Raw genomic sequence first — 24931 nt, forward strand, 5'->3', positions numbered from 1 at the left:
CCAGATGAGCCTGGAGTTGGGGAAGACAACATGGACAACAGCTTTTGATCTTGAAAAACAAACATAAGGGAGCAAAAGTGGGAAGGGGAAAGGAGCGAACGGGTGAGGGGCAGCAGCTTTTGGGGGGTTAAGGATAGACACAGGAGAGCTAGGGTAGGAAGGAGACAGTGTGCAGAAGGTAAGACCAAACCCAAACCCGGAAACCCAAACCTCTTCTCAGTTATTTCAGGGGTAATGGAACGTTAGCTTTTTCTGCCTTCCATACGTCTTCAATAACACACCATTTTACACCAAGAAATGGGGCAGCTTCATTTCAGGACGAGGCTTCCTAGTTTACTGTGGAGGCAGCTGGGCTGAGAGTGACTCGCAGGAAGGCATCTGAGTCCGTGTTAGACGCAGCACTGGCACCTGCTTCCAGATCCCGCTGCCCACCCCCTCGCACTGCTTTCCTTGACCTTCACAGAAATTGATTTCCCAGAAGGATCTTCCTGCCTTTGCAGGTGTTGTCGAAGGCCAGGCTACAGCACGTGTGCGTGAGGAATAGAGGATTTCTCATGAAGGCCTTTCCCCCGTAGCAATGCAGATACAGGCTGTTCACGTAACAGAATCTACTTTATACGACAAATGCGCCTCCAGCATTTGTGTGCATACTGGGACAGATTTCTCCATATTCACACTATAATTACAAACGTCCTTAACTTCATTTCTGCAAAGAGTCTATATTTTTTCTCAAACATCACTCAGGAAACTGCACTAACAACCAGGGCATGGAAATCCAGTTTGTCGCTCTCTACCAAGTGGCAGATCTGGAGAGTTTCAGCTCCAGTTTCTTTTCTCTGGAACTCCATTGGTCGGTTCCCAAATGTACCTAGTTATTTGCTTGTTTCCTCTCTAGATTTGGAGCTCCTAGAGAACAAAAATCCTCCTCCGTCACACATGTCCCGGGGTCTAGCCCCGTGCCTGTAAACTGCTCCAAGGTTTGGCGGGTACTGCTCTCCACCTTCAGCTGGGTCCCCAGGAGCCCTAACTGTCTCCGGAGTTAGTCCTGAAGACGACATCATAGCTAGTCCTGCTTGAGCGATGCTATTTCAGTGATTCCCCAGATGGGGGGCGGGTGTGTGTGTGTCTTCCCTTACCTTTGTCCCCTAGAATCCACTGGCTTCTTCCTCCACATCAGGGAATACTAGGATCCCTCCTGAAACAAGGCCTCCCACTGCCCGCCGCCAGGGCTGAGGGCTTCCCCCCTCCTCAGAGAAGATGCCTGGTTCTTTCTTCTGGGCCTGCCTCTGGGGACAGAGACTGATTCTAACTAAGCAGCCAGATGGTCCCTCCTTCCAACTCGTCACCCAGGGGGCATCCCCATTGCAAAGGGTCCAAGAGAGACAAGAGCGTCAGGATGCACACACATTTGTCCTTAGAGAAGCTCAACATCAGGGCAACACTGCAAAAATAAAAATAATTAGTGAATCCATCCACTGATGTGACGATGCAAGCAGTAATTATCCTAATTTCTGTTAGTTATATGAGGACAACTTTCTGTTTACATATTGGTTGTTGCTGAATGTTGTGTTCACGACTGCTACTGCTTTAAGGGCAGGGGAAGCAATGAAACCATAAATAAGGGGTGTACGTATAAATTCTAGGTCCCAAAGAAAAATTCAAGGAGTCCTATACTCTCACCCCTAGAAATATATTTCACCCTAACAATTTGGGTAGAGTCACACTCATGAGGACAGGAACTCAGAAGGGCCTCATGGGGCTAATTTTAAGGTTACATGGGTATTTCTTACCATTTTGGTCAAAGGTGTGACTCCAAAGAGAAACATGTTAATTCTGGAATAAATTTAAAAAATTTATTTATTTATTTAGACTTCAATTTAAAAAAATTGATGAGAGAGAGAGAGAGAGAGAGAGAGAGAGAGAGAGAGAGAGATGTGAGAAACATGGGTTGCCTACCACATGCGCCCTGACCCAATCAGAGATAGAGCCCACAACTTGGGTATGTGCCCTGATTGGGAATTGAACCCGAAACCTTTCGTATATGGTATGAAACTTTTCGTATATGGCTCCAACCAACTGAGCCACCCTGGCAAGGGCTAAATTTTTATTTATTGGTTTTAGAAAGAGAGAGATTTGTTGTTCCACTTATCATGCATTCACTGGTTGATTCTTACATGTGCCCTGACTGGGGATTGAAAACACAACCTTGGTGTATCGGGACAATGCTCTGAGCTACCCAGGCAGTGCTGGAACAAGTCTTATGTGAAATAGTTTTCTTTACGGTCAGGACACATGCCTGGATTTCGGGCTCAGTCCCCAGTGGGGAGCGTGCAGGTGGCAGCTGATCAACGATTCTCTCTTATCATTGATGTTTCTATCTCTCCTCCCTTCCTCTCTGAGATCAATAAAAATATATTGAATAAAAAAAAATAAAAAAAGAATAAAAAATTAAAAAAGTTTGTTGACTTTTAGAGAGAGAGGAAGGGAGAAAAGAGAAACATGAATGTGAGAGTATAACATCAATTGGCTGCCTACTGGGGATTGAGCCCACAACCTGGGCAGGTGCCCTGACCAGGAATCAAACCAGCAGCCTCTCAATGCACGGGATGATGCCCAGCCGAGCCACAATGGCCAGGGCTCTTCTTTTGTTCTTTATCCCCTTACTTTCTTGTCCTTGAGGTAACAAAATAAATATGAGAATGTACGGAAGAAAACTACCTACCGATTGAGGCTCACTTATCTAACTTTTCAAATGACCCCATTTTTCCTTCGCTAGTTAAGGAAGGATCCACGTGACAGGAGTAGGGATGGAGGCCAGAGATGTACATGACTAAACTTTCTCCCCGGCCAACTTGGTTTAATTTGTAACTGTTTGGAAAGGCCGATCAATTATAATCCTACCTTCTCCCTGCCTAGGCTAGTTTTGGCAATGGTAAGTTTATTTCAATAGAACTCCCACTGAACACTTACTTACCCTTCTTCTGGGAAAAGCAGCCATTCCTACTTGCAAATCAAGACAATCACAGTTGCACATTTTCCCAAATCTTTGGCTGTATTGCAATGGTTGTTTCATTTTGTAATCTCCAACTAAACATTTCCTAACCATGGGTTAACAATATAGTTACTGACTGGTTTCTTTTAACAGTATTTATCCAACATAACAAAATAAACTGCAATTTGTTATACTTTTTTACAAAACATTTTATAAATATTTTTACAAAATGTATACAAAGCAATTTCAAGTGAGACATACTATACAAATGAAGGTATTTAAGCAAATAAAGCCCACACCACACTGACAGTGAGTGACGCGTCCTCTTTAAGTCAAGTCAGTCTGTAAGGCCTCCCTAATCTAACAAAGTCTACTAAATTCTTCAGAGCTAAAATAGTTCTTTTTTCGTAATTGCCAGTTTAAAATTTGCTTTACCTTTAGGCAGTACTTAAGGACACAGAAAATCAAATGCTTAATAACAAATTCACACCTTTCCACAACAACAGAAAAAAAAAGAAAGAAATGATTTTTGTTACTGAGTACAAGTAGTTCTAAAACTTAACTTTGACTATGAACCTGAACAACTGAAGGTTGGCCATCTGAGGCTGAGCTCTCTTACCCTTCACCAGAGGGCTCGGCATGCGGGTTATGACCTATGTGCGCATAACCTAATCACAGGAGTAAAACACATCTCGTAATCTTCATTTGTCATTATCTAGAATCTTTCCTCCATAAAAAGTAAACTTACATACAGGGACACAGAAATTTACAAGTTTCATTTTGGTAGATTAGGCTCTCCATTTGCTAGACAAGTGTTAGGGCTTAAAAACCCTGGAAGGTGGTATATAGAAAAGCTGGGGTTGGGGCAGCAGGACAGGATGGGGAAGAGGTGCGACAAATGTACACAAAGCTTATCTTGTCTCTTTAAGAATTCCACTGATTCGCAGTAATTAATGTAACTCCTTAGCAGCCTTCGAAAAGGCTTCCAGGCATAAAGTTCCACAATGAGGAGAGTTTGATCAGGAGGAACCATCTTTAATTCTTGCTAGGAATTAGGGGAGCATGAGCCGTAAAGGAAGAAGAGCCTGTGAAATCTTGGGGTTCAGGGCAGGGTGCCACCCCAGGGCTGCCCAAACAGAAAGTTCCAACTGGCAACACCAACTTATCTTTCTAATATGTCACAATAAAGGAAAAAAGGGGAATCTGCAACGTGGACATTGGCACAAGTAAGGAAAACATGGTAACCCTCAGATGGCCCACATTTTTCGGTTTCTATTGGCGGGGGTGGGCGTGGGGAGCAGGTGCTCTGCTTTTGTGAAGACTGGCTGTCTCGCAGGGTCGCTGTTTGGTGGGACAAAGGGGCAGGGAGGTATCAGTCTTCTGTTGCTGTGTTTTCTAGCAATCAGAAGCCTTCCTTTCCATCACAGGCCAATCTGGAAAGAAATGTCCAACATGATGACAGTGGGCGTCACCCGCATTCTGCGGACAGCCAGAAGCAGGCCCTGGCAGCGGGTCAGAGTGGACAGCAGTGGGCACGCCCTGAAGCCATAGAGACCACCAGAATACATGAGAGAGTGCATACACGTAAGAGGGAGCGTGTGTACACACTAAGCACAGCGACCTCGGGACCTGAACACTCAGGCACATTCACACATGTGTGATAGTACATAGCAAATACCATGATGTAGCTTTCCCAAGGACAGGACATAGCTGATGTTACAGTGACACTGGAGTGACAGTAACAACAGAAATGGGATGACCTGGGCAGGTACAAAAGAAAGGAAGTGGGGAAAGCTCCCTGAAAAGAAATATAAATAAATAAAGCAATGTCATGTTCACTAATGTGAACATAGGCCAAACACAAGCCATGACAGGGCATGTCCTTTGGCTCTTGCGTGGGACTGCCGCGTCCCAGATCTCCTCGTTCCGTGGTGGGCTGGCTGGCTACCTTTGGTTTGTCTGTGTTTTGGTAATGACTGCTGCCAGGGGTGACTACTGTTCTCAGACAACAAGCAGCATAAACAAGGCCAAAGTCCCCTTAAGGTTTAAACAGAAAAATTACAACATAGTTTTCAAATGAAAGTGCTTTTGACGCTCGGCTGTTTGTTGTGGGAGAGGGTGCAAAGAGAGGTTAAAGGAAACAAAACCCAGCAACAAACAAAAAGGTACATCATATGTTGACTATATCCAATCATAAAATGCAAAACGCTTGTTTTTTCTCAACAGTTAACATATATATGCTTTTACATATATACAGATTTTATTCCTCAGGCTGCACCCCGGCCCACCCCGCACACTGTGCCACTTCACTGGTTTCCGCTCCCTTTGCTCAGCCCGGCGAAGGCTCTGAGTCAGCGGGGCACTAAGAGGGAGCATGGCCTGGGGAGCCACCGCGGAGGTGCTGGAAAGGCACGGGGCTGCGCTCCGGGGCATCGGCAAAGCACGTGGCCGTGAACAGGGGCGCCCTGCACACGCCTGCTCCCTCGCCACCGGCTGCCACCCAGGGCCACCCCAGGGCCGGGGGTCCCCCGCAGCGGCCAGCAACTACTGCTGAGGCGGCGAGGGGCGGGGAGGGCATGTGGTCTCCCCTCCAGCAACAGCAACAAAACCAAAAAGCCAAAATTTGGAGATACAGTGGGATATTCTTTAAAAAGTAGCTTCTATCAGTCCTGTTTGATTTTCTTTAATAAGTCTGTTCTTTTCAAATGACTTATGATTGTCAGAATATTTTCTTACCCAGGGCCAAGTGTACTATGATCTCATTGAGTTACACAGTATTTTTAAGAAAATAAAACAAGTAAACAAAAAAATGACTAAAAGCGCTTTCAGAACACTTGCAATGTGTCGGGCCTATCAGACTGCTTTCTAACAAGGACTGATCTTGCTGGCGGATCTCCCCGGACCCACGACGAGTATTGCTCTGAACGAAGAACAGGAGGAGAGCAGTGACGGCGATGAACACCAAGCAGGCTGGAGCGGGCTCCGTTGGCGTTTGCAGGAAAGACGGGACCGGCGGGGGCGGGCGGGCGGGCGGGCGGCGCTATTAACACTCTAGGATACTATTTACAGCTGCTTCTAAAATGGAGTCCGTCTCCACGACGCCCTCGCTGTGGTCCGGGCCCAGCTTCTCCAGGCAGCTGTCCTGCGAGGCCATGGGGGAAAAGCTGGGCAAGTCCAGCTCCAGGGCGCCGCCGCGGGCGGGGTCGCCGGGCGCCGGGCGCGCCGCCTTTTTGAGTTCCAAGATGTTCTTAAACGTGGTCTCCAGGCTCCTGGTGAGCTGGAGGTCCGGCTGGGGCTCGCCCGACCCTTTCATGATGTCTGTGTGCAAAACCTCGTTCTTCGGAGAACCCCTGCGCGTTGTGTCCTGGAAGGAATTGCCGCACGTCATCTCCAGGCGGGAGTCGACGAGGAGACTCGAGAGCTTGCTCTCGGGGCCGTGGTCGGGTCGGGCCGAGGTTCTCCGGGGCCCCTCGGGGCCGGGGGCGCCCTCGCTGCCCTGGGCGGGGTCCCGGCGGCCGGCCTGGCCTTCCGGCGCCCGCGGCTGCCCCGAGCCCGGCGGGTCGCACGGCAGCGCCCGGCCCAGGCATTCCGTTTTCCTGGAGATGTTCCCCTCCGCGGAGACCACGATGTGGTTAGGCACTGGATGAAACGGGTCCTGGTTCGCGGGCTCTGCCGGGCCGGCTCTGGCTCGGTCCCTGCTCGCGGCCTTGGCGGGCGGAGGGAGCGAGCTGGTGCTTTTGCTGCCGTGCTGGGCACTCCGGCCACACGGCGGCTCGCGAGCAGCGTTGTCAAGTGGGAAGGAGCAGCAGAAATCAGCTTGAAAGCCCTCTGGAAAGGGGAGCAGAGAACATGAATGAACGCAGGGAGTAAGGGCAACACCACAGGCCCTGGTGGGTCAGCGCGCAGCCGGCCTGCCCAGCCCGCCCGCCCAGGAGGAGGTGTGCGGTATCCAAGGAGGCGCAGAGCCCAACGCCCGCCCCAGGGCGACCGGGCTGCCTCCCAGGAGCGGGACCTCTGCAGAGGGAGCTGCTGGAGGACAGACAGCGGGGCAGCCGGAGGCCAGAGCCCCGCTTCGCCGCGCGCGCTCCTGTTAGTTCACAGTTTGTTAGAGGACGGCTCTGAAAGTCCCAAACAGATGGAGCAGAGCGCTCCGGAACGAGGCTCGGGCAGGGGGTGGGTGTGAGGGACACAACCAAGTCTTTGGGTGATGGCACGTCAGCCCCTAAGACGCACGTGGGGACCTGGAACAACCAGCTGCACTTGGCCAGGTCAACATGCATCCAGGTGACGTCTGCTTGGAGGACAGCGGGGCACGGAGGAGCCGTGTCTGGGAGCGAGCACTGAACTGGGCCAGGCCTGAAGGGCCGAGGACCAGGGCCAGAGAGATGGTAGTAAGGATTCAGGGGCTGGGGGTGCAGAGGAAGGAAGACAGACGGTAGCTATTATGCAAGCACAGAGAGTGTTAGCTCTGAAAGTGAAACAGGGCTCTGATGATATCTGTAAAACCACAAACACCGACTTGTTCACCGAATCCCAAATAAGAGATCTAGGGGATACAGCCTTGAAATCTAAAAGCTGATTCCATCTGCCCTAGCCAGTTTTGCTCAGTGGATAGAGCCTGCGGACTGAAGGGTCCTGGGTTCGATTCCCATAAGGGCACATGCCCGGGTTTCGGGCTCGACCCCCTGTGTGGGGCATGCAGGAGGCAGTGATCAGTGATTCTCTCATCCTTAATGTTTCTCTCTCTCGCTCCCTCTCCCTTTCTCTCTGAAATCAATAAAATAAAATAAAAAGACTTCAAAAAAAAAGCTGATTCCATTCATCAAAATACTGGCTGCAAATGTGGAGGGAAGGAAGCAGGTCCTGCCCAGTCACACTCAGGCACTGGGGCCGAGACCAAGTAGGAGGGTTTCTCCAAACCCAATGCACCAAGAGCAGCAGAGCTCAGGGTCTAGGGAAAAGGTCAGGAATCTGCCGACATCATTCTCTTCCTTTTGGAAAGATTTGAGGATTCGCCTAAGCACACAGCAATTCTTCTGGCCTCCCCTTTACACTGAGTATAAGGGTTATGTATTCTCTTTGGAAATTTCTTGAGCCATGTCAAACACCAGGCAGAACCTAATCTTTAAGTATCAGAAAGACATCAGTCGGATGGAAGTAAGCCAGAGGAAAATACAGCAGTCCTCAGATGATGCTGTTTTGTTCATGTTGTTTTATATCCTTGATGAGAAAAGAAAGCCACAAGCCCGAGTCCCTGTGGGGGTTAGTCTGTGTGGAGTTTGAACTGTCCGCCCACATCTGCGTGGGTTTCCTCCCAAACCCCAAAGGCGTGCAGGGAGCTGATCTGAGTATCTACATTGTCCCAGGCTGAGTGGTGTGGGAGGGTGTGATGTGTCCTGCCATGGAAGGGCGTCCAGTCCAGGAAAATAATGATCTTATTGTTTTCAGTAATCTTTCTTTCTTTCTTTTTCTTTTTCCCATGCAGCCTTTTATATTATCCTTTTATTGGTGTTTACCTTCTAGTTAAAACTGGTTAGCACAAGCCATCACTGGTCCAGCACCAACATTATATGATTTTACTAGTATTTTCAAATGCTGTGATGAAATTGCCATCTTACTGCCCTAGCTGGTTTGGCTCAGTGGATAGAGCGTAAGCCTGCAGACTGAAGGGTCATGGGTTCGATTCCCTGCCCTGGTTGGGGTGTTCGGGAGATAACCAATCGATGTGTCTCTCTCACCTCGATGTTTTTGTCTGTCTCTCCCCCTCCATTCCACTCTCTCTAAAAAAGTCAATGGAAAAATATCCTCAGGTGAGGATTAACAAAACAAACAAAAAATTTGCCATCTTACTAATGGAAAAACCAATGTGATGAGGATGGAAAGAAACATAATTTGAAGGTAAAATAGGACTGTTGTGCAAAGCACCAGCTTTGCCTGCTCCCTGGAGAACGGTGCGCGTGGGAGGTGTTGGTGTCAGTCCGGCAGCAGCCGATGACAGGCATTTGTGGCGCAGAGACTTGGTAACAGAAAAATCGAAATAGGAGGCATGACCAAAACCCAGTGTGAACATGGACAGTAGCTTCTTAGGAAAATTCTAACTATGAGCCCGTGGGTGACTGGCATCCCCTGTGAGCTGACGCTGCAACCCCTCTGAGGTTGCAGAAGCGTCTCTGGGGTGAGATTTGATGGGCGCTGAGGCAGGTGTCCTGTCAGCGCGGTGCCAACAGTGCAGCCCCTGAGACCGAAGTAGGACCCCTCAGACTCAGGCCCGAGCCACAAAGGCCAGGCCCGGTCAGGCCCGAGCAGGTGGAGGAGGGACCCAGCTGCGGGCCAGGACCCGTTGCAGTCCCTTAGGGCAGATACAGTTGTGGGTAACTGATGCCTTTACCCTCCCCCGCCCCCCAACGCCTCGTAACTTCATAAAATATAGAATCCATATCTCGAGGATTAAAAATGGCGGCAGAGTAAGTGGATGCTACATGGACATGCTCCCAGGAACAAACTGGAATTACATCTAAAATACAGAAAAACTTCCTGAATAATCAACAGAAAACTCGCAGGAGAGAACCCTGATACCCGAGGACCGAAAGTGGAGACAGCATAGAGTGGTAGGAGGGGCAGAGGTGCGAAAAGGCTGGCCCAGCGCCCATAGACAGCAACTGAAGTCCCAGAGAGATATCTCAGCTGGGGGGGTGGGGGGATGCCACTGAGAACTCTGGGATCTAATCCCCAAGCTGGGTCCCCAGCAGAGAGCACCAAAACTGAGAAAGGTAACCACATAACTTCAGGCTGTGAAAAGCAGCAGGATGCTGTCTGCCAGGGAGTAACAGCTGGAAATTCAGGCACTCTCTTAAAGGTCCAATGCACAAAATTCCCTGTGGAGCCACCCACCTTGTGCTCCAGCAGAAGGGGATTGAAGTGGACTGGAGCTGTGAGAGCAGAAGCCAGGACTGGGGACTCGGGGGATAGAGCTCAGAAGGCAGACACCCCAGGTTTCCTGGGCTGAATCATTCCAATAATCTTTATTTTTTTAAAAAATATATTTTATTGATTTCAGAGAGGAAAGGAGAGGGAAAGAGAGACAGAAACATCAATGATGAAAGAGAATGACTGATTGGCTGCCTCCTGCCTGCCCCCACTTGGGGATCAAGCCCACAACCCTGGCCTGTGCACTTGACCAGAATTCAACCCGGGACCCTTCAGTCTGCAGGCTGATGCTCTATCCACTGAGCAAAACTAGCTAGGGCATGTTTTTATTAATCTTTCTTAAATGTATGTGTAGTTCACATTTATTTCAGTGTTTAATAGTATAAATGTTTTGGATCTTTATTTAGAAGTTTGTTGATGTTTCTGTGACCAGAAATATGCCATAGGAACATTAACTCTTGTTTATCTCAATTAGCCTATGGTAAAATTGGTTTCTTTAGAGTTGTTTTGCATGAAACTGCAGTTTCTAAGAAACTGTAGATGACATTGAGAACTTACTGTAATAGTCCAATATAGGAGAATGGATTAGCTAAGTTTCAAATGAATATATTAACATTTATTAAATATTATTTTGAAAGACTTGAGCAACATGATAAAAACTTCAGCTGGTTTGGCTTGGCCGGTGTGGCTCAGTGGTTGAGCAGACCTATGAACTAGGAGGTCTCAATTCCCCATCAGGGTACATGTCCAGGTTGTGGGCTTGATCCCCAGTGTAGAGCGTGCAGGAGGCAGCCAATCAGTGACTCTCATCATTGATGTTTCTTTCTTTCTTTCTTTCTTTCTTTCTTTCTTTCTTTCTTTCTTTCTTTCTTTCTATCTATCTATCTATCTATCTACCTACCTACCTACCTATCTCTCCCTCTCCCTCTCTGATATCAATAAAAATATATTTTTAAAAAACACCTCAGCTGGTTAAATGGAAGAAAGTTAGAATAATAAAATTATATCTAGCATATGACACATGATTATAACTATATGTAAATGATGCATGTACATGGAAACCAGAACAGCAGTAGAAGAAAACTTGGAGAATAAAAACATTTCTCTTATAGGAAGGTGAAAGTATGGGAAAAACCTATGCCATGAATTGCTGTAATGTTATTTGATTTAAACAACATTAGACGCTAGAAAAAAGTAAAGAGAATTCATTTTTAATAGGCAGAATGTGCCTGGCTGGTGTGGCTCAGTGGTTGAGCACTGACCTATGAACCAGGAGGTCATGGTTTGATTCCCAGTCAGGACACATGCCCAAGTTGCGGGCTCGATCCCCAGTGTGGGGCGTTCAAGAAGCAGCCTATCAATGATTCTCTCTCATCATTGATGTTTCTATCTCTCTCCCCCTCTCCCTTCCTCTCTGAATTCAATAAAAAAATAATTTTTAAAAATATAGGCAGAATGTAGGTCAAATCTAACATGCATACACTTAGCAGGAAACTGGTGGGGGAAGAGAAAAGTACTTAAATAAATGGAGCATTGCAATTTCCTAACTGTGGACAGGGACTGTGTTTTACTGACTTTTCCCCTAATAGTGCCATGTACATAGTGAGATAACCCAGTAATTTACTGAGTTTTAACTGCTTCTTGGAAGGCTTCTGATTTAATTTAGTTCTCAAAAATTAGAGAACAACTGAGAAGTTTAAGTTCACAATGGGGAAAAATAAATCACTTAACTGAATGTAAAATTCCATCTTGCAGAATATAGACCTTCTCAAGTATTCATATCCTGCTCTCAACTCCAGGCTTGTTCTCCCCAGAATTCATGTTCTGCCTTCAGGTTCCATACCAAAGGTGGGTTCAGACCCAGTCCCCACAGGCCCACGGCCCCCGAGCCATGGCGGGAGGCTCCTCCACCTTCAACCCCACGTGACTTACCGGGGTCCACAAGTGCCAGCCGCTTGTCCCGGGACAGAGACGCTCTCTCCTCCTGGTTGAACATTCTGTCGATCATCACCATCTCAGCCGAGGGATTAATCCGCTGAAAAGGAGAGAGTCCAGTCATCCCTTTAACAAGCGCAAACATCTCCTTGCATCGTTGGGACAACTGAAGCAGTCAGAAATGAGAGTTTAATGTCTAAGTTCCAGGTGTCCCATTCAGTCAAATTTTCCTTGCCACATAGGATGCATTTTTAAAAAAAGTTTTTGGCCCTGGCCAGTTTGGCTTGGTGGATAGAGCGTAGGCCTGTGGACTGAGGGGTCCTGGTTTCAATTCTGGTCAAGGGAACATGCCCGGGTTGCGGGCTCAATCCCCAATGGGGCGTGCAGAAGGCAGCCAATCAATGATTCTCTCTCATCAGTGATGTTTCTATCTCTCTCACCCTCTTCCTTCCTCTCTGAAATCAATAAAAATATATATTAAAAAAGTTTTTGTTTTTATTTTTTAATTGATTTCAGCGAGGAAGAGAGAGGGAGAGAGAGAAACTTCAATGATGAGATATAATCATTGATCGACTGCCTCCTGCATGCCCCACACTGGGAATTGAGCCACAACCTGGGCAAGAGCCCTGACTGTGAATCGAACCGTGACTTCTGGTTCATAGGTCAATGCTCAACCACTGAGCAACACTGGCCAGGCTAGGATGCATTTTTTAAAAATTGTATTTTTATCTAAATGAGGTGAGTACTTCTGGGACAATGATGGATGGATCATCTTATCTTTTTATCTCTGTTTCTCTCTCTCATTGAATTTATTGGGGAGACACCAATTAATAAAGTCATACAGGTTTGAAAATAAAATAAAAAATGAATAAATAAATAAAATTGTATTTTTTTGGGGAAAGGTAATCTACACATTGGTATTAAAGGGGATGTGAAAAGTAAGCCCTTCTTCTTTGCCTCCCCCTGTGCCCTCCCCCTACCCCCAGTGTCTCTCCCTGGAGGCACCCCATTCCTAGCAGTTTAATACACTCTGCCAGAGATAGATCATGCACACACACACATTTATGTTCTCTTTTTTAAATATATTTTGCACACAAATGGTAGCAACAATATATACTGTTTTGTACCTTTCTTATTTCCCCTTCTGTTAACATGTTGGAAATCTTTTCATTAGAATGACCTTTTACTTTACATTCTGCTATGCTTAAATTCATGTTTTTTATTATGTCTTTCCTTAAAACTAGTTTGTGCCATACAGAATCAAATCTTAAGTTACATTTCTGGGTCTTATTTAACATGAAAACTCATGGCAGATACAATTTGACCAAACAAGTGGTCCTTTCCTCAAAAATGATAGTCTTTTTGACATCTCACAATTGTTTTAGAAATGTTATCAATATAAGAACAACTATTTCAGCCCTAGCCAGTTTGGCTCAGTGGAAAGAGCACTGGCCTGTGGACCAAAGTGGTCCTGGTTCAATTCCAGTCAAGGGCATGTACCTCAGTTGCAGGCTCTGCCCTGGCCTGGGCCCTGGTCAGGGTGTGTACAGGAGGCAACCAATTGATGTGTTTCTCTCACATCAATGTTTCTCTCTGTCTCTCCCACTCTCTCTAAAAATCAATGGAAAAATATCCTTGGGTGAGGATTAACAACAGCAACAACAAAAAGAAAAACTATTTCAGATTTTGGAGGCATACTTTTAAGTAAAAATATATTAGAAATGCACACACACACACACACACACACACAAGCCTAAGCAACTGTTATGGCAGAACGACCAGAACGACTGGTCGCTATGATGTTCACTGACCACCAGGGGGCAGATGCTCAATGCAGGACCTGCCCCCTGGTGGTCAGTGCGCTCCCAAAGAGGGAGCGCTGCTCAGCCAGAAGCCGGGCTCATGGCTGGCGAGTGCAGCAGCGGTGGCGGGAGCCTCTCCTGCCTCCACCGTAGTGCTAAGGAGCAGTGAGCTGAGCGGTAAGCAGCAGTGAGCAGGAAGGCGGTAAGGAGCGAGGGGTCCCAGACTACGAGAGGACACAGGCTGGGCTGAGGGACTCCTCCCCACCCCCGTGCACAAATTTCGTGTACCAGGCCTCTAGTGTGTGTGTATCTATCTATCTATCTATCTATATAAAAGCACAAACATATCTACATATTTACCATATTTTCCGGCGTATAAGACGACTTTTTAACCCAGGAAAATCTTCTATATGCCCAGTCGTCTTATACGCCGGAAAATACGGTACACATATTGTGTACATGTATAATGTAGTTCAATTAATCCTCCACAGAACATTTCCAAAGTTGATCTCAAACTGAAAACCACTGAAAGAGACCAATTTATAGGTTAACGCCCATATGTTTTTAGAATTGCTTCTAAAATCTCAGACTAGGATTGGTCTTCCCATCATTCCCTGAGATCTTACTCTTTTCTCCTATTTGAGGTGATGAAAATGTTCTGGAATTAGACAGTGGTGATGGTTGCACAATCTTGTGAATATGCTAAAAACCATCAGGTTGTACATTTTAAAATTAAGTGTGAATTTTATGGCAGGCTAATAATCAAAAACAAGACAAAACTAATTGTAACACCTGTCATCACCTAGTCTGTCCGGATGCTGCTGTGAACCTTCACTGGCGGTGCCCCCACGCCTGCCCCCTCTGGGCTGAGGAGGGGCAGCACACAGCATCACAGTGTGGACCGGGCGTCCAGGGGGCTGGGCTGCATCCTGGCTCTGCGAATTGCCCTACAGACTCACTAGCTATGCTCCTGGGCCAATTACTTGACCAGAGCCTAGGTTCCTCATTTGGAACAATCACAGCAGCACAGACGGTGAACAACCACGTACCGTACCGCACAATAGATAGCACCTGCTGTGGTAGTGGTAACAGTCAAGTGTAAGGTTTTCTGCAAACTCAAATATCGGTGCCTTTTAAACTATGCTGGGGAATGTGATTCCCGACGCTTTTCTCTCTGAATCAGTAGCTGTGACTGCGGATTTAAGAACCAAATGTGCTCGGCAGCAGCGTTTACCATGGCGTCCTCCAGAAGCAGGCATCTGTACTTGTTAAGCATAGCTTGGGTCCTTTTTAGGAGCTGAGTGGCAACTGTTTCGAATTCATTGTCGACTGTAAGAAGAGAGAGAAATAGTAAGAGAGTGCCAATCACCCACAGGCCTTCCAGTTCTCAGGACTGAAATGCATTCTCTTCCACTGTCCACACAGGTCCTGTCTGTGGCATCTCCTCTTCTCAGGGCAGCTTTACCATGATTGAGCGTCGGGCTTCTGCGCTGCCCTCCCTCACGCTACACCGGTATGTGACTGTGGAAACTGAGTTCAATACTAGCTTCTATTAACTTTAACTAAGAATCCAAAAACAGCCCTAGTCAGTTTGGCTCAGTAGAGAGAGAGTCGGCCTGCGGACCAAAAGGTCCCAGGTTCGATTCCGGTCAAGGGCATGTACCTCGGTTGCAGGCTCCTCCCAGCTGGGCCCAGGTCAGGGCATGTGCAGGAGGCAACCAATCGATGTGCTTCTCTGACATCAATAATTCTCTCTGTCTTTCCCTTTCTCTTCCACTCTCTTTGGAAAAATATCCTCAGGTGAGGATTTTTAAAAAAAAGAATCCAAAAACATAGTATTTTTAACATCACCTATAAAAGAAAACCATATCACACAGACCAGCCACAAATATCATGCCCCCTCCCTGCCAATCGTACAAAAAGGGAAACAGCTGGAACAATGAAGTCCTACTGTCTGGACTGGGCAGACAGTGTTATCCAAAGACACAAACTAGCTCATGGTCCCTTGCAGGCCATGGTGCTGTGGCTCTGTCCTTGTCTGTTGGTCTCCAACGTCTCACGTTTCTACCTCACTCTTAGAGTCTTCACGCCCCTGCTCAATGCTGGATCTGGGCCTCCCCAGGAAGCTCACAGCGGACTGACCGAGACCACGACACTCAGCTCAGAGACCCCTGGTGCCACAGTGGCCTGTGGGGTTACGGCCGGTTCACCGTTCCTGTGGGAGTGAGACTGGCAGCTGAAGAAGGATGCAAGCAGTGGGGGAACTCCGGAGTCAAGCCTGGGAATGGTGGTGGGAGGGAGGGTAGAACTAGGTAAGCTGCACAGCTGGGAGAGGCAGCGGGGTCAGGAATGAGACCGGGCTGAGTGCTGGGTTGGGATAAGGAACTTATCCTTAACCCCTTTTTGCCAGTTTCTTGACATACAGCAATGCCCTGGACTCACTTTGGAACCTGTAAGAATGTTTGGGGCTGAAGGATCGATGCAACTCATAGAACTGGTAGTAGGAGCTAAGAGTGTGCACTCGCCTAAACAGGAGGACTCCGCCTGAGTCCCTGGGCAGAGCCGTCCCGTCTGCAGCCAGCAGCCCAGACAATGCTGTGCCTTCACTGCCCCCAAGATGTGTCCATAAAAGACCCTGGCACTTGGGTATCCCCTCCCAGAATACTGAGAAGAATAAGCCACGGCCCTAAACACAGACTGGGAAACAGAGTAAATAAACTGATTAAGAACAATAGCCTGGCTACCATCTGGGGGCTCAGGGCTCTGGCCCTTCTGTGGGGCATCCCCAGAGGGCGCTGAGGGGTCACAGCGGGTTACCTTTCCTCAGGTCCTCCTCGGTGGGCATGGAGCCCTGGCACACGTGGTAGGAGAGCAGCCTCTGCACCGCGTCACTGAGAGACCGGAACTGACTTTTATCGGGCGTCACGGCGTGGGCTTGGTCCCTCTGCAGCTGCTGGAGGATGCTGTAAGAGAGAAACTGCATGTCGATGCAGAGTCACGGGAAGAAACCGACCCCCCTCCCTCAGAAAGAAGAAACGGGATCCTTTGCATGCAAAGAGAGTAAGACATACAGGAATGTTATTGTTCAAAGTATAGCACTTCTGGTTTTCCTTCAGTTTCATACTTTGTACACCAGGGTGGTTCAGAGTTCGGTCTAACCACCCCACAGGGAAGGCAAACTCTGGCCCTGACCTCAGAAGCTCAGTGTTCCTACCAACCACACACGTGTGGGGCTCACACAGACCCGGCAATGCCTGAGCACTGGCCAACTACGCTTATGCGAATATTTCTGTTCGGAACATAGGAGTTTATCAAACCAAGCTCCCCTCAGAGATGCCTGCCAGCCACAGGGCACGTGGTATGCTAAGACGGCAAAGGCAGTTCTTCTCCTTAAGAATAAAAAAGCAGCGCTAGCCAGTTTGGCTCAGTGGATGGAGTGTTGGCCTGTGGACTGAAGGGTCCTGGGTTTGATTCCAGTCAAGGGCACATGCCTGGGTTGCGGGCTCAACCCCCAGTAGGAGGCGTGCAGGAGGCAGCTGATCAATAATTCTCTTGCATCATTGATGTTTCTCTCTCTCTCTCTCTCTCTCTCTCTCTCTCTCTCTCTCTCTCTCTCTTTCCCTTCCTCTTTGAAATCAATAAAAAATATATATATATTTTAAAAAAGAACAAAAAAGCAGACAGTGGTATGAGATATTTATAGGTCCTAAAGGAAACAACTTATAGGAATGGGTTTTCAAAGTATCTTTTTAAAAATACTGTCTGCATGATTGTAACCTGACTTCTGTGGTGTATGTACTGAAGGCTAGGAGCCTGGAGGAATGTTAAATGAGTTGTGGCCAAGGTCACTCACAAAGCCCCTTTAGTCAGCTGTTTTGTGGCAGGCCTCTTCTGTCCTCCCGAATGACCATCCACCTACGGACAAAACACACCTTTCATTCCCTTTTCTTGAAAACAAGCAGGATGCAGTTACACATAAAGATCACTACGTTTTGAGAACTTCAACTCGCTATCTAGAGCATCCTCTAAGGATGTAGAATTGCTCTGCTAAAGAATAAAACCAGCACGCCCGTAGACGCGTGTGGCGGCATCGCACTGTGTCACGATCACGAAAGCTGTGCTACAGCTCCTGGGAGGACTCAACCTGGACCTTAACGCCCGAATCCCCACCTCCCTCTGCGAGTGCATCCTTGTATTTTTCAGGAAGTATATTTGTGGGTACCAACTCCATGAACATCCGAAAATTCAGTAGACATTACTGAATTCATCTTCTCAGTGGTAAATAAGGGAGCAAACACTTTGAGCTCCTGCTTCATAGTTAGGAGTGTAATCTACTAGGCGTTTCTATAATGTTAAGGAAGCAAATACACCTACGTCAGAACCTGAGAATGAACCAGATCCTTCCCTGAGGGGGCAGGCAGGCCCGGACTACAACAGGTTTCACTAAACTATCACGGACTGCTAAGTTTGATGGAGAAGAAACTAAGGCTTTAGTAAGCTGAAAACAACGTTTCCCCTCCTTTTCAGATCAGTGGTTGAGTTAAAAGACCACAGGGACTACTTCATACATTCCTGGTTGTTACTGCGGAAAAAAATATCTCAGTATAACTAAGAGGAATAATCCACTTTGATATGATAGTAAGTGATATCATCCTATATAATAAAAGGCCAGCAACCTCAACCAGTCGCTATGAGGTGGGGGACCAGCAAGGGGAACCGGCTGGCTGGTGGGGGCGGCGGGGCGGGACCGGGTACTGGTGAGCAGGCAGAAGATGGGCCTGATCGCAGGCTAGGCCTAGGGACCCTACCCGTGCACGATTTTGTGCGCTGGGCCTCTAGTTCAATAGTAAACTACATATTTTGAGTGCCTACTCTGTGTTGGCTGCTGGTATATTATTAATTAGTGAAAAGGTGATAGCACTGTAAACATGTGAGAAACAGAACAGACACATTCATCCCATAAACATCAACACAGCAAGGCCTGGACCGCGGGGAAGGTCTTCAGTGAGCAGGTCTGTGGTCACACAGGCAACGGGCCGACTGTGGACAGTGCCGGCAGCAGTAAACAAGCAGGTGACAACACATTTTCTTTCAATTACACTGAATGTTAAAACAAGCGACATAAACTGTGTTCTACCTGCACAGCTGGCTGGCCAGGAGATGATCCTACTTTTTCCTGTTGAGGTTGTGCGGTTCCTAAGGATGCGGATATAACTTTGCTTCCAGAATCCTGCCCTATTAGAATTAACACACAAGACAGACAATGTTCAACAGAAACAGTAAAGCAGGCCCGTCGTACAACCCTGGACACAGTGTGCACAGGTTACGGAACATTCCGAAAGGGCTTCTTTATCACGGATGCTTGATGTGAGGAAGGGGAGCAGGAGTACATTTATCGACAAAACCTCTGGAGGCAGAGGCGGGGATTAGTGAAGCCCAGTTAGATAATAACTAGAAATAAGTACATATGTAAATAAATAAAAGCTGTCAATGCTACAGTTTCAAATTACCTATGGTCTGAGGATTGGCCTCAAGCTAGTAATCTGTCAGCATTACCAAAATGCAAAACACTCCCAACTGAAGGAAAGGGAGGCCCACGTAGGGGACTGACTGGGAGCGCTCCTGCTTTTGCCTTTCTGGTACTTACTGAGCAATGCAGGTGTTTGAAGCTTTAGAAAAAGCGGAGACACTGGCACAATATGTTTAGTCTCAGTGGGATTCTAAGTCTACATACAGGAAGCAGCACAAGGGTAATTACAAAGCCACCTGTGCCATAGAATACTAGACTGTTGTTTCTAAGCAGCACATTTTCCCACATAATTTAATTAGAAGCGCTTTTTTCTTGCTTAGTGATATATAAAATGATGCTACAGGTGCAACGTGAAAAGGATATAGAAGATAGGAATGATCAGAGTAGAGGTGCAAGCGAGGCAGAAAGACTGCATGCAGGAGGGATGCGAGAAGTGTCCTTGGGGGTCGGGAGACAGGGACGAGCTAAGGGGAGCTTGCGACGAAGGCTCCTGACCTGGCAGTGCGGTGCTCAGGAGGCCAGGAATCTGTGCTTGCCTCAGGCCATCGGGGGTCTTGGAAGCAGAAATGGGGCAAGTCTGATTCAAACATTTCTTCTGAGCCTGTCAAAAACATTACCAAGATGGAAACATTAATTTCATGAGGAAAAGCTTTAATAGATTACTTAATGCCTACCTGGCGTTACCTTCAGCTTAGCTTACAAACCCAAACAGAAGTCCTAACACGCTCTCCTGCACACTGGAGAATGAGGAGGACCTTAACCCTGCAGGCACACTGGCCTTTTAGACCGTTAGCCGGGAGCCGGGCTGACAGAGACCGCCCTCTGCTCAGGGAGCCACGCTTGTGGAGCTCAGACACAAGCTGAGCCGGAACTGGTTCCATCCCCGGCAGTTTTATATGCCGCCTGCAAGGATTATGACCCCGACGGTCAGTCCTGACGTGGTGTCTGCACTGGCTCCGAGCACCCGGTCAGGGCCCATGTGCCAACCCCAGATGTACTGCCAACACTCGCTTTCTTCTGTGCAGAGGGTCTAGAGGACATTTCACCTGCTGTCCGGTCTGTCTCTAGTTTGCCTCATGTCAACATCAGGTGGCATGTAACTGGGAAATGTAAACTCAATCGAATATTGGCCTAAGCAAATATTATTAGAAACATTAATCTGATATTTAAACTGTTGTGTGCTTCTTTTCTATAAATGAGGAAGACGAATTGGATGATTTAAAAAAAAACTTATTACTTATTGTTATTTTAAAAAAATATATTTTTATTGATTTTAGAGAGGAAGGGAGAGGGAGAGAGAGATAGAAACATCAATGATGCGAGAGAATCATTGATCGGCTCCTCCTGTATGCCCCCTACTGGGGATCGAGCCCAAAACCTGGGCATGTGCCCTTGACTAGAATCGAACTCGGGACCCTTCAGTCTGCCAGCCGACGCTCTATCCACTGAGCCAAACCAGCTAGGGCTGAATGATGTTTAAGGACTTACAAGTTCTTTTTTACTAAAAACATCCGTTACCTCTATAAAGCATTTAAGGTAAGACAATAAAGGGCTTTTAAATTACTTTCCATTTTTAATCCTCTATGTTATGCTGTACTACTTCATCATGCCTTAGGTTTTCAGAGTTTTTTCTTCCGTTTTCTATTTTGTATAGTGGATTTGGAGTTCAGTTTAACCATCTCCACAGGCGACTTAAACTGTGACCCTGGCAACGCCTGAGCAACTAAACTCATGTTAGTTCTGGTCCTTACAAAGTCAGAAACGGTCCCCTTGTTCATCCTGCCTTTAGCAGGGCAGGCCAGATCTTACATCACTCCAGGTAGACAGACAATAAGTTCTGAGTATGAAAACCCTGAGGGGAGAATTCTCCAGTTTTCATGTATTTGCCCCAGAATGTAACTCCATACTCTCCCACTTCAGGGAACCTCTTCCCCAGAGGACACCGGGCGGAGGGAGGCCGGGACTAGCGATGCGTGCAGGCCTTCCTCACAGAGGCCTCCAGGGGGACCACTCAGGGCCACTCCCAAGAAGAAACAAAACAGATAAAAGCTGGGGTAATGCAATTCGACAGGGCAAGGCTATGCATTAGGGATAATGAGATCAACAGGAAATAGAGAAACCAGAATTTACAGGGACGGCAGTGTGGCCAGGACACGTTTGGAATTTCGTGCAATACGCCTCGTTCACCATTCACATGACACAGGACACCGTCCTGACTGCTTCAGAGCACACACCTTTTGTTTTGGGAAAATGCTCTCCATCTTCGTTATCGGACATGACCTGGAATGACTCTTAGCTACTAAACAGATAAATGAAACAAAATCCATGCATACATTAAGTAGTAAAACTATAAAGAAAAGCAAGGGGAAAAAACGAAAGGCAAGGAAGAGATCTCCATAAAAGTCAGGAGAGGGGTTGAAATTGGAGAGGCACACGGAAGGGTGTTTCTGGGGGTTGTGGTGATATTTTATTTCTTGAGCGGTTAAATGGATGGGTATTTGCTCTATAATTATTTAACTGTACATTTATGTTTTATGCATTTTTTTCTAAATGTGTTCTATTTCACAATACAGAAGAGTAAAAAGCAAAAGCAAAAACAATCTAATCTAATGTCAACACTGGAAAATTTGCCATCATTTGAGGGTATAGAGCACGGTCGTGTCTGAAAACATGGCTGGATCTGCAGAGGGCACGTCTCCTCTCAGCGCGTTTGGGCCAGTGTGTACAGCCCCCTGTGGGCCCTGTGGGTGCTGAGCATCGGCACCTGTGAGTTCTCAGCCTCTGTTGCCCGGGCTCCTCACTGCATCCCTTCCCTTGGGACTAGGACAGTCAATCTAATTGCTATGCTGTGGGGGGTGGGGGAGGTTGGGAGGTGGGTAGGCCAGGTGGAGCCCCTAATTCACCAGGTCTGCATGTTTGGAAAGATCCGCTCTGTCCCCAGAAGTGCACTGGCTGCTCCCAGTCCACTCATTCCCAGGGCAGGACTTTCGCTGTCTGGTTCACTGCGCTATCCCAGCACCAGAACGGTCCTGCACCACAGTGAGCACACAGAAAACAGCTGTTCAATGAAAATGAGCGAGGAGCATTCGAGATCTTGCTCCCTGCATATGCCATCAGATTGGCTCAAATAAACTCTTATAAAAACTCTTATCCATGCTCAGCCCGTGTGGCTCGATGCTTGAGCGTTAACCTATAAACCAGGAGGTCACGGTTCAATTCCAGGTCAGGGCGCATGCCCGGGTTGCGGGCTCAACCCCTAGTAGGGGGCGTGCAGGAGGCAGCTGATCAATGATTCTCATCGTTGATGTTTCTCTCTCTCTCTCTCCCTCTCATCCCTCTCTGAAATCAATGAAAATATATTAAAAACAAACAAACAAACACTCATAAAAGTTAAAAAAAAATAAAAAGAGTGAATGAGGCGCACTCCCTCTGGAGTGTGCCTGTGCCTTCCCTTACCCTCATCTTCCCCCCAGGCACCTCACAGCTCCAAAGGTCCTTCTTGTGCCTCTATAACTTATTTCCTGAGCCCACACAGCCCTGCTGGCTCACCTTTTCCATGTCTGTGACTTTCTAAATAAACTTTATCTTATAACTGGGGAAAAAATTAGTGAATGAATTCCACTGCAACATAAGTCACAGGGCCTGTCCCTCCTCCCAGTCCAGCTCTCCTCTCCCCAGGAGTCATCAACTTTCTCCTATTCCTATGCCCACAGATGAAAATCTTCCAGAAATAACATTTATCATTCTGTAGTTTTTACTGAACTCTAAGGGAAGACCTGCTCTTGGAATGTATTTTCTTCACAAATAGAGAAGCTACTTAAGGATATTTGGTTGAGTACTTGGCTCCAAGAACTCTGCTAATGTCAATGTACAATTTTAACTTTTTAGACCCCATGAATTATCATGATACCATGAATCAGAATACTTAATACGTCAATTTCAACCTCTGTGGTACACTCTGAAAGAAGCCAATTACAAATTAGATGATCCAACTAAAAGTTTGGTCATCAACGTGTTCTTTAGATTGATTCATGACCAAAATGGGGAACTGTGAACAAAAAGGGGTACTGGGAAGTATCCTTGCAAGGTGATCTGATCATAAATTCCTAAGTGGGCAGGTAATGGTGGGTAGCCACACCCCAGACTTAAAGTTTTAGTAAAAGGTTTATCTTTGCTTTAAGTTTTTATTTTTGTTTTTATGCATCTAGGTTAACACACATTTGATGTAAGCCATAACCACCCTCAAGAGAACACACAGTCTTGTTAACATCCTGTAATCCAATCCCCACCTTGCTTTTTCCCATCCTCATGTAATCTTTCTTATATTCCCCCTTAATTTCAGATGCATAAAAAAGCTGCAAAACTGTCATTTTTTGGGAGCATCTGAGATCTTGCTCCTGGCATATGTCCTCAGTTTGACTCAAACTCTTGTAAAAATTAAAAACAAATAAACAACAAATTAACAAGAGGATATTTATCCAACAATAGGCATTTGCTGAATGAGAGAAACCATTTGGGATCTGCCCAACCACACTCTCCTCTGGGAAATGTCCCATTGTCACAGCTGTGTCAGAGCCAGCAGATTAGAGGACACACCAAGACGAGATACCTGCCAGAGGAGTGAAGAGCTAAAATCCAGGAAAGGAGCACCTTTTGGTCCATCTAAAAGTGCCACGCCTGCCAGGGGAGCAGAGGGGCGTCTTTTTTATTTTCGCACCTGGTACAGAGCAGCAGAGGCCCTGCATGGCCACCTACTCATGTCACCCACAGCCCTAGCCTCTGACCACGAGGGGCCAATCAGATTCTCTCCTGGGAATTTAGAGGGGGGGGGAGGATAGGTAAATAAAAAACTTGCAACTTTAATGCAAGTTTATAGTCTGATTGTATCAAGATCACCTGGGGAGCTTCTGAAAGACAAAGTTTCTGGGTTCTGATCACAAAGTTTGATTCAGAAGTCCAATGTGGGGCTTAGGCTTTTAGAAGTTTAAAAAGCCAGGTGATTTGAATGCATTGCTAAGTTCTGAAACCACTGCACTTGTAGTCTCTGTTACATGCTGGGTAATAACGTAAAGCTGGCCTGGTGGCCATGTTGGTCCAGCTGAAGAGTGGGAGACAGCAGAGAAGGACAGATAAGTGGCCACACTATCTCCAGGAGTCCGAGGGAGCAGCATGAGACTGGTTTCCGACTCTTAGAAGGAGCTGCACTCTACTAGTATTTTCTGGACATTCCCCTTATTTTGTGAAGTGTGTTAGGGTGAGTTTCTTTTTATTTTATTTTATTCATTATTTTATATTTTTATTTTGTTTTATTGTTTAAAGTATTACAAATAGTAGTACATATGTCTCATTTTCTCCCCCACTGACCTTCCCCCGGCCTCCCGTACCCCTCACCCCCCGCCCACGTCTTGCGTCTATTGGTTATGCTTATATGCATGCATACAAGTCCTTTGGTTGATCTCTTACCCTCCCAAACACTCCCCAGCCTTCCCGCTGTAGTTTGACAGTCTATTTTATTGTTTTTTGGGGGGTGATTTTCTGATAGTTGCAAACCAAAGTACCATGACTGAGACATCTGGGTATCAACTGTATATACAGTGCTGCAGTAACCGCAGAGAAGGTGACTGAAGAATACCAAACTCAGTCTTTGTCCTCTCAAAGTTTACCATCCATAGAAGATATAAACAAGTGAAAGAATATCCCGTGTTCATGGATTGGTAGAATCAACATCATTAAAATGTCCATACT

At 46.9% G+C, this 24931-nt stretch overlaps 1 protein-coding gene across 3 annotated transcripts in view; it reads right to left on the minus strand.

The window, feature by feature from the left end:
* Positions 1-3035: 3035 nt before the first annotated feature.
* The window catches only part of BICRAL (BICRA like chromatin remodeling complex associated protein), an 82224-nt gene continuing 60328 nt past the window's right edge, over positions 3036-24931 (minus strand). For all 3 annotated transcript variants that reach the window (XM_079780865.1, XM_079780867.1, XM_079780866.1), the window contains 7 exons: positions 19682-19787; positions 18794-18891; positions 17510-17571; positions 16474-16619; positions 14891-14985; positions 11852-11954; positions 3036-6820 (listed from right to left, as the gene is read on the minus strand). In XM_079780865.1, coding sequence (XP_079636991.1) covers positions 6036-6820; positions 11852-11954; positions 14891-14985; positions 16474-16619; positions 17510-17571; positions 18794-18891; positions 19682-19787 — 1395 coding nt within the window. In that variant the 3' untranslated portion in view covers positions 3036-6035. The remainder of the gene's footprint in view (positions 6821-11851; positions 11955-14890; positions 14986-16473; positions 16620-17509; positions 17572-18793; positions 18892-19681; positions 19788-24931) is intronic.

The sequence above is a fragment of the Cnephaeus nilssonii genome, assembly GCF_951640355.1.
Source record: "Cnephaeus nilssonii genome assembly, chromosome: 9".
Taxonomy (NCBI): domain Eukaryota; kingdom Metazoa; phylum Chordata; class Mammalia; order Chiroptera; family Vespertilionidae; genus Cnephaeus; species Cnephaeus nilssonii.